This window comes from Suillus plorans (genome assembly GCF_016647745.1).
Source record: "Suillus plorans strain S12 chromosome Unknown HD556scaffold_121, whole genome shotgun sequence".
NCBI lineage: Eukaryota > Fungi > Basidiomycota > Agaricomycetes > Boletales > Suillaceae > Suillus > Suillus plorans.
The window spans coordinates 26,457-35,494 of record NW_024537505.1 but is presented as its reverse complement, the minus strand read 5'-3'; the positions used below and the strand labels follow the sequence as shown (position 1 = coordinate 35,494).

Here is a 9,038-nt window from a genome sequence, read left to right as displayed (position 1 = left end):
CAAGGCTAAACATGCCTTGTAGTTTAACTGCGCATGCTGCGGCATGCGGCTTCTCTTCTGACCATGAAGCAGAGCTTCTCCATGATCCGGGTCGAGGACCATCTAGGTCCGTCCAGATGTAGCCTAGGCTGGTCTAGGTCATCTAACGGCATCCAGGCCGTTCTAGGCGTCTCTACGAGTCTCCGTTGAGTTGGTAAGTCTTTCCAAGACAGTGCATATGGTGGGATAGGGGCTAAGGTCATGATGACCTCCGTAGGAGGGGTTCTCGGTTACATGTTATTGTAACAATAAGCTCATCGTCCAAGTCCCCTACAAACAGCAAAAGCTCTTGCTCCATTGACAAATCAGAGTGCACTGCTGCAAACACTTTGTAAAGCGGTGTAAGCACAGCCTTGTCACGGATGTCGAGTTCAACAATACAATGGCCAGAACTGAGAGAAGTGATGGCAGAGAATAGGGCAGAAATTGCACAGAGAGCTGGAAGAGTGATTGGCGATAATGAGAGGGCTGGTTCGTGGTTTCGCAGGATAAGAGTGCGCAGGGAAGGAATAGTCTCAAGAAACAGGATGAAACCAAGCAGAACTCTGGGGCGGTCTTTCTGGATGGAGAACTTGACGTCGAGAGCTGTAAGTGGGGGAGATGGAGAGGAAGATGTAAAAGCATGGTGGACCCAGATGGTATGATCATATGTGAGAGTGCGTCAGGCCATTGGCATGAGCAGCGGTCCAGACGAGTGAGGGCGCAGGTGTCAGAGAGTGCAGAAGTGAAAACAACCAGATCCATTTAGTAGTATGCTGAGGCAGATACGTTCAAGCCAAGATATCAACGAAGGGAGATGATACTGTAGTGATGGCACGGCGGTAGGAATTTTTCTGCAGATCACGTGATTTGTGAGGAGAAATTTTATATCTCTCGAAATGCCTAGGCATGAGTGAGGCCCAAGATGCTAGAAAGTTCGGTTTAGCGTGCTTCAATCAGGCTATCAACGAGATCGTGGATGTACTGGAAGGAATGAGTCTGCGTGCCATCGCCATAAATGGTCATATCCTCGCCGTGCAGGGCTTGGACAATGAAGTTGGACACCACACGGGCATTGTGAGGGTTCACTGTGGGATCAACCTTAGATCAGCGATTAAAACGAACTCCGGGGACCTAAGGGGTGATAGTTAAGTAATAGAACACAGCAAAGAGTGTAAGACTAACCGTAAGTGTTAAAGATACGTGCAACCTGAACATCCACGCCATCCTGATGATTGAAGCCATATGTGAGAGTTTCCGCAACACATTCTCCCTCATCATAGCAGGCACGAGGGCCTATCGGGTTAACGTGACCCCAGCTACAATATAATAAAAAAGACACAATCAGAAGCAAACTGAGTATGGCTCACTAATCTTTTGGTTGAGGATGAACTTGATTACTCGCCATCTCGAGGAAGAAAAGCTATAAGAATTTTGGCTGCAAATATTTGAGCACAATGAGAATAAAAAGATGGAAGGGACGAACAAGCGTCATTGCATGTGCTTGTAGAATCAAATAAGGCACGCGCACTGACTTCTCCAGCGAGGCCGAACCGCGCCGAGACGAATTTTTGAATAAGACAAATGACCTGGTAGTGTCAACCGCAGAGAGAAAATGACAGAACAAGACGTCAACTGAGAAGTGGCGTGAGTAAATGGGAAGACAGGCTGGCATGATCGGGCATGACAGAATTTTGGCGGCAAAAAGGGAATATCCAGGCCCAGTTATCGAGGAGAAGTACGAAGAAGCACGAGAAAGCCTGAAGAAGCATGATGCCATCAAACGAAGGCCAGGTACCAGGTCCAGAGAACTGTGGGTTCAGTACTGGACCAGGATCCTCCACTAATGTATCAATCCTACAAACAGCAGATACCTATGTACTATAGCAATTGTTGTATCTGGATTGCCCTACCACAGTAAGTACTTAATGTATCATTCTTACAGTATGGCCTGGGGAAGAGACTCTGCATGTACATAGATAGGCACCTAGACAAGCAAATATATTCTAAGGGTATATTAGCTCATATGAAACGAAAGGAAATGATATAAGGCTTACATCTCAGTATCGGGAAGAGACTGAGATGCGCACATGGCTAGGATGTTGTTTTAAACTATGGGGGCACAGAGAAAATAGGAAAGAAAATAGGAAATGAGTTTAAGACCTTTGGCACTTGGCCGATGTCATGAGTGGGTGCATGACGGATGCGCTCGTACCTCTCATCCTGAGATCTCCGTCTTTACTTCTCCCGACAGTATTTCCAATGAACTTGGAGTAAATTCCGCCAGTCAGATTATAGTGAGATAAGCATGCCTGTCACTGAATGAGTTTACGAAGAAGCTAGAACAAAGCTCCAGAACGGTACTGCTCGTCCATTCATGAGGTACAACTGGGCCAAATTTTGGAATAAGGTGTACACTCCTGCGAATATCAGAGATATTGATGATGCTCGCGAGACACTCTCCATTATGAATGACACGGGAAATTTTGTACAAACCATGGTTTGCTTCAGGTTGCCCAAATGGCATGAACCACTCCACATAAGCAAAGTGGGTAGGTGCCTTGGCAGGTGTGCAAAATAAGGCAGCCGCAGCATGACTTCTCAGTGTGAAGATGACACGGACTTGTGCAACATGATACCCTGAAATTCACGATCAAATATTAGTGTAGTAAGGGAGTAGTACAAAAACATGCACCATTAACACCCGTTGGCCCACCATCACCTTTGTTGACTAAAACAGTGTCAAAACATCCAGGGATAATATACCCTTTGTTGTCCTTCCATGGTGGTTGACAATGCACTGAATCGATTGTAGCTGTTGGGTCACAATATCCACTGGTGTTGATTGTGCGAAATTTGACCCTATGGAATGTGGTGACAGTCTGGAAGGGAAGGACAATGTGGGCAGCTTCTCGTTTGAGTTGCACTGCAAACAAAGTGGGTTGATTGGTGCTGTAAGTCGGTGTACGACTCGCGAGTGCAAAGGGGTGTGGAGACCGCTGGAGGATATACGAGCGCTAAAGAGTAGATAGCTATCAGCGAACGTTAGACAATAGGGAATGTGATGATTTTGAGACATTTTTAGATGATAGTTATAGTTATATTAATGAATGCGAGAGTGAGACTTCGAGACTGGGTATGATTGCCTGTCAGTATGGACTGTACATGGGCTACTTATACTTTAGAATAGTAAGGGTCCTTATTGATGGCTAGGCCGAAATTGAATGCGAAAAACAGAGTCTGAAGGTAGAATTGTCGTGTCCGAGAAGGTAGAGTAGATGTAGCGCGAAAGAGTACGAAAATGAGCGAGCGGAGGTATGAATGGGTATGGTTTGACAGGATAACGAGAGTGCGCATGGGTTTGACAGTTTTCGGCGGTTCGGCTGCGAGCAGGATAATGGAGACGAGAATAATAAGGGTCGATTATACGAGGCATTGATGGGGAACAAGGATAGGATGATGATGAGGTCCGTGCTGAAGTTTTCGATGGTGATGGTAGAGGTGAGTGTTACTTCGGCTATTTCTGGCGTCAACCACTCGGTATTCCTTACAGTGTGAATGACATAATGAGCTAACACCTCCATGAAAAATGTGGCACTGTAATCACAAATGATACAGTCCAATGGAACATGTTTTGCAGTCGGGTGTTTAGTCATCTTGAGTGTGTGATGATAGTCCATGTCAGGCGGTAACCTGTCTTGTACAGGAGAATCACTAGTGAGGCGCCATTGGACAAAATTATTGTGCCATACCATCTTCTTGCATCTTTCAAGCCAGAGGGTCATTTGTGGATACTCGTCTTTATGGTTGGTAGTCCTGTAAGCATCCTTTGCAAGATCAATATGTAAGTGCTCAGTGTACTCGGTGTTGTAGTTGTCAGTTGTGCCATATAGTTTGATCATATGCACATAATGATGGAAGAAATGAAGTTTCGGAAGATCGAAATTAGCTCAAATCCCGAGATCGACAAATATCCCCTTGTTGTTGTGAAAGCGCGTGAAAGCGTCATCAAGAAGGTTGAGAGTTTGATCAGTGTGGCAAGGGTACTGAGCAAGGTAGAGGAAGTCGAGGATGGCACAAACAGCATGAATAAGGTGAGCACTGTCAATATTTCCAGGCAATCAGATATCAATGGTGACACCAAGCAGGAAGCAGTATATTTGGTTGTGTTCTGTTCCGCTGACATGGGAAAGGCTACTGATACCTTTCATAAATAGGCGAATGTTATGGTTTGGTGGAAGCCTGCGACAACGAGCATCAATCTCGGCCTCACTGTATGCTTCCTTGATCCACTCAATCAGATGTTTGATGATGCCCTGATAGAGCTGATGCAATACATCTGGCGTAATTGACTGGAAGATATTAGCGTGCAGGAGGTCCTCCCAAAATGGTTTGAAGACTGGCTGATCCCACACTCCTGGCATGCTCTCATCCACATGCTGTAGTCCTCATCAACCAGCAACAACGCAGCAAGAATTGCTATAAGGTCTCAAAGCTTCACAGGAATGTCTGGACATCCCAGCTCGTCCTGTGGAACGTCGCACTTTGGACACTCTCCTGATTTAATTCCTGTCGTCAGCAGTTGTTCTGGGTAATCTGCAGAATAACAGGCAAGAATAGGATGTCCTCAGCATACGACTCCATCCCCACTCACCATGGCAACACCGTCTTCTCCGGGGACTCTCAATGGCTCTAAGATTTGATGCAAGCAGGCGTGGAATAGATTAGTTGAAGTCCGACATCTAGCTGCCTTGTTGGTAATGTGTTTGAGTTTTGCAGTTGGCAGATATATGAGAAGGATCCATGCTCGTCGAGATGGTTTTTGATGAATTTCCTTTGGAATATTCTCTATTGTCATGTAGACCAGATACATGGATTTGTTTCTGAACATGGTGACCTGAGTTTTGTCTGATGAAAGGATAATGGGTATGACAGTGGCTCTGTGTTTCTTGGTCTCAAGCTCTTTCTGTATTGTGAGGCCATGGTAAGCACTTGTGGGCAACATGAATTTATGATCACTTGCCTGGGTAGACCACCACCACTTGCCTGTGTGAAGATCGTAATACATTCTCACAGTCTTGTTCGGAATTAACATAATGGTGCTTGGGAGCATGAAGGAGATGTTGTGAGAAATATGGGTCTGAGTAGAGAGCTTTGACACACTCCATAATATCGTGTGAGTATACATCAAACACCTCATTGGCAACAATGATCTCTTCGTGTTTGAAACATGGTCGTCTGCATGGCAGCTCTTGGTCGATGATCTGATTGAGTTCACAGGAATTTCGATAGGAAAGACCTAATGCATCATGAAGCTGCGATAACACCATTCAGAATATTAGCCATCAATTGCCAGCAGTTCTGAAAAAGCTGTTGACCCGGCACCACGAAGCTTTGCCCACTTCATGACCTCATAATCTACAGGAGATGTGAAGGGAGCCCAAATATTTTCCGAGCCAGACAGTTTATCTTTATAGGAGGTGAAGGCTGTAGTGCCGGCACAATGCAATGGAGCTCCTGCACCATGCTGTGGGAACTCCTTGATAGTGGGGTGTTGGCCAAGGGGTGCTTCTGCTTGTCGTTGTTCCGCATGACATGGCTGTGGTTGCAGAGATACATCCTCCAAGTCAGGAAAATCGATGTCCTGTGATGCAGGGTCCACAGGGCATTCCCATCTATGCTCAAGCTCTGCATCATGAGCAGCTATGGCATCTCCATCTCCAAGTTCATCACAGTCCTCATCCTCATCCTCTTCCTGAATTTCAGAGTCAGACTCCATGACTCGACGGACCTCTGGCCACTCGAAATCTTCTTCATTGTAGGTACCAAAGTAGTCACCTATAAATTCTGTCAGTGAGTAAGGTTCAAAGGTGTTGTGATTATCAGAGTGAGTTGGGCCGTGATCATTGTCCATATCAACACAAAAATTAGAATGATGCTGAAATAAAGCTGCACATGGTGGATTTTTGGTAGTAGCAAGGTGATGAGAATGCCCAGCAAGTTCGAAGTCTTTAGCACAGCCTGGACAAGTGATCATTCTGGTGGTAGAAAAACAATGTCCGTAAAGCAACAAACAAACTAACTTGCAAGGGTCAGCAGACTATGAACTTTTTTCTTCCCTGCCCACCTAGTCACTCAACAACCACATTCTTTCGTCCTCAGACACTTGCGCACCTTTTTGCTTGTATACCGTCCAATAGTGTTACTCAAAATAACTTTCAAAACCTTTTGAAAACTTGCTTAGACGCCAGCTAAACACTTTGAACTCTCAGGAAGAAACCTCGGCCAATGACCTAGATTCAAAGTCAGGCCGGCATCATATGGTGGACTTTGAAAGTACCATGCCTCCTGCCCATCGACAACGTGCCCGTCGTTCTGCACGCCTCAACGCTCATACTCCATCGCACTTGGGGGCGATGGATGAGGAATCAAATATTCAAGGTCATTCCACCTCACACCCACCTCTGGAACAGTCTGGACCCTGGCTCGCCATCCAGTGGCACCATGACCGTGCACTTACTGACACACTGGTGAACTATCTGACCACCTACCCTGCCGATTGTTGAATTCTATTCTATTCTGATGGCAAGAAAGCCATGGCTGCTGCGGATGATGGTCCCTCAGGCTCAGATAAGGGGCAGATATACAGTGTTCTCACTAAGCTCATCTTCACGGACCATGTCAAGTACGGCACTGCATACTCAGTCAATCCATAGAAATTTTGTGATGCAGTCTGCAATCGTATCAGGACGTAAGTCTAATCATATTTTTCATTCCATTATTAAAAAAATCCTAAAATTCACGCAGTCTCAGGGGTAAATACAAACAAATTAAGGTGTCGTTCAGCAGTACAGGTGCTGGTGTCATGCCAGTTGAGGGGACTTCAGCAAAAAATCTGCTGGGTGAGTTTTTAGTCCCATTTTTTTCTCGTTCCTGGCTGATCAATTGTTTTAGATGCCGCGCTTCTCAAGCTGCCATGGTACACGGAACTTGATGCCATTTGGCACTCTAATCCATCCATGGCTGCAAAGGTGCACTTATCAAGACCTGGTGTCAACCACACAGGTGCCTTTTACTCCCTCGTTCAACCGCATGGTGGGGCTGGTCCCTCCATGTACTATGGTGACAGTCAGCGGTCATCACACACTCCTGATGTCTCAGATCATCCATCTGCCTACCAACATGGGCACCACATGCCTCAAACTTTTGCTGGCGGTATGTACCCACCGGTAACACATGACTACTCAACATTGCGACACTCTACTCCCCCTCCCCCCTTACCATCACATTCGCCCTCTCACCTTCACCTTCCTGGCCTTCCGCCAGATGACGGTGACAATATCGCCGACAACATCATGATGCTCGACAATGGCCCTGGTAGCCCTTCCCCAGTTGCAGGGAAGAAGCAACAACTCCCTTCATCACCCTCTCCTCCTGCCTCCCCTGCTCCGGAACTGTTTGTTGTGCCGTCAAGAACTCCGGCATCTATGTACAACAACCGGTGTAGAGACTCGCGCCTCTCAATGCCGGATATACAGCCTTATTACCCATTTAATTCCCTACATGTATCAGCTCATATCCAAAGGACCAGTCATTTGTGCTCTCGCGTGCGTGCCCTACGTACGTGCCTCACTCGCACATCACACACTCACTCGCGTCCTTCGCGCGCGTCCCCTTAGGCCTTCACGCTCCTACTGTCTGTCCATCCGTCCTTTGTTCTTGCTGATTTACTGGTGCGTTATTTTTATCTCTCTCATTCAATTAATGAACCTTCGGTCCGACCTCCACGCTTACATACAGAGAGTCTATTTAAACTTAGAATATATTTAGAGTTGATATGGTTACTCGGTTTGGGACCATGCTCGGAAGTGTGCCACATAGCGTAATCTCCCTTCTTAAATAGAGGGAGGGTTCTTTCGGTTCTGGGACTTACTTTTCCCTTATCTTGATATACTGCAAAGTGTATAGTCCCCCTCAATACTAGAAATCTGGTTATACTCCTCCACTGATTGTCACCTGTGCTCTTGCTACTCTCTTAAGGACACCCTCCCTCATCGCTCAAGCGCGCCTCCACTGACGCGTGTACCCTCCGCATCTCTCGCTCACGCACACCTTCGCATCGCCTTCGCGCACGTTACCTTCTCGCATCTATCAGCGCCCATCTAATTGACAGAGTTTCCCTCCATTGTATTAGCAAGGAACTTCTCTCAGTAGCTGTCCTTTGGGTCGAGTCGTATTCTCATATCCAGGTCTTGCTGTAGAGCCCCCATCAGTTTTTAGTGTTTCACCTATAGTCAAGATTCCTCACCTTCACTGGTCCATGTTTGCCACACAGAAACCGTCAAGCCGTGGGGGGCACCACAAAATACCATTGGTCATATCACGCAGCATATCAATGCCCTCATCGACGACACGCAACACCACTTCATCGTCATATTATCATATATCCCCCACGCCCCAGATGACACTTCCAAAAAGTGCCAGCAGCTTGACGAAGAAAAAGGTGAAGTCGGACATATCGCAGCAGGTGGAGCAGGTGAAGGATGAAATTGATAGCTTCCAGTCGAGCGTGATGTTGCACCATGAGGGCAAACATCAATGCTACATCGCCAAGCTCGAAGCCAAAAGCAAGCACAATCGCGACATGAAGAAATACAAGTGGCTCCGTGCTACCTGGGAGCACGAAACCTCCCAAGCCACAGTCAGCCATCAGTGCCAGCAGGAGGTCAAAGACACTGAAATTCGGCTTCATGAGATGGATATTCGAGTCCACCAAGCACATTCCTTGGTGCTTGATAAGGAAGCAGAAACTCTCTGCCTCAAGATCCAGTGGATGAGTTATTTCCTCGTGTTGTCCACATCTTGTCGTTGTCCACATCTGTTGTTGTTCGCATCTGTCGCCATCCGCATCTGTCATCATCCATCCCCTCATCCTGTCTGCTTTGTCATGTTGTTGTTGTTGTTGTTGTTGTTGTTGTTGTTGTTGACATTTGTTGTTACTTATTTGTTCCATTGGATAT

General features: G+C 46.5%; 3 protein-coding genes across 3 annotated transcripts; 1 reads left to right on the top strand and 2 right to left on the bottom strand.

The window, feature by feature from the left end:
• Window positions 1–2,305: 2,305 nt before the first annotated feature.
• HD556DRAFT_1435284 (uncharacterized protein) lies at window positions 2,306–5,348 on the bottom strand (the record flags this gene model as incomplete). The annotated part of the gene is made up of 8 exons (XM_041305404.1): window positions 2,306–2,658; window positions 2,714–2,970; window positions 3,595–3,967; window positions 4,160–4,421; window positions 4,520–4,644; window positions 4,669–4,984; window positions 5,042–5,064; window positions 5,093–5,348. The coding sequence occupies 8 exons, from the start codon at window positions 5,346–5,348 to the stop codon at window positions 2,306–2,308; spliced, it is 1,965 nt and encodes a 654-aa protein (XP_041152516.1).
• An 8-nt stretch (window positions 5,349–5,356) lies between these two features.
• On the bottom strand, window positions 5,357–5,932 carry HD556DRAFT_1451117 (uncharacterized protein; the record flags this gene model as incomplete). The annotated part of the gene is made up of 1 exon (XM_041307881.1): window positions 5,357–5,932. One exon carries the CDS (start codon window positions 5,930–5,932, stop codon window positions 5,357–5,359), a length of 576 nt encoding a protein of 191 aa, XP_041152515.1.
• A 427-nt stretch (window positions 5,933–6,359) lies between these two features.
• Window positions 6,360–8,565, top strand: HD556DRAFT_1451116 (uncharacterized protein; the record flags this gene model as incomplete). Its single annotated transcript, XM_041307880.1, has 5 exons — window positions 6,360–6,548; window positions 6,609–6,703; window positions 6,832–6,920; window positions 6,973–7,638; window positions 8,354–8,565. The coding sequence occupies 5 exons, from the start codon at window positions 6,360–6,362 to the stop codon at window positions 8,563–8,565; spliced, it is 1,251 nt and encodes a 416-aa protein (XP_041152514.1).
• Between the last annotated feature and the right edge of the window lie 473 nt (window positions 8,566–9,038).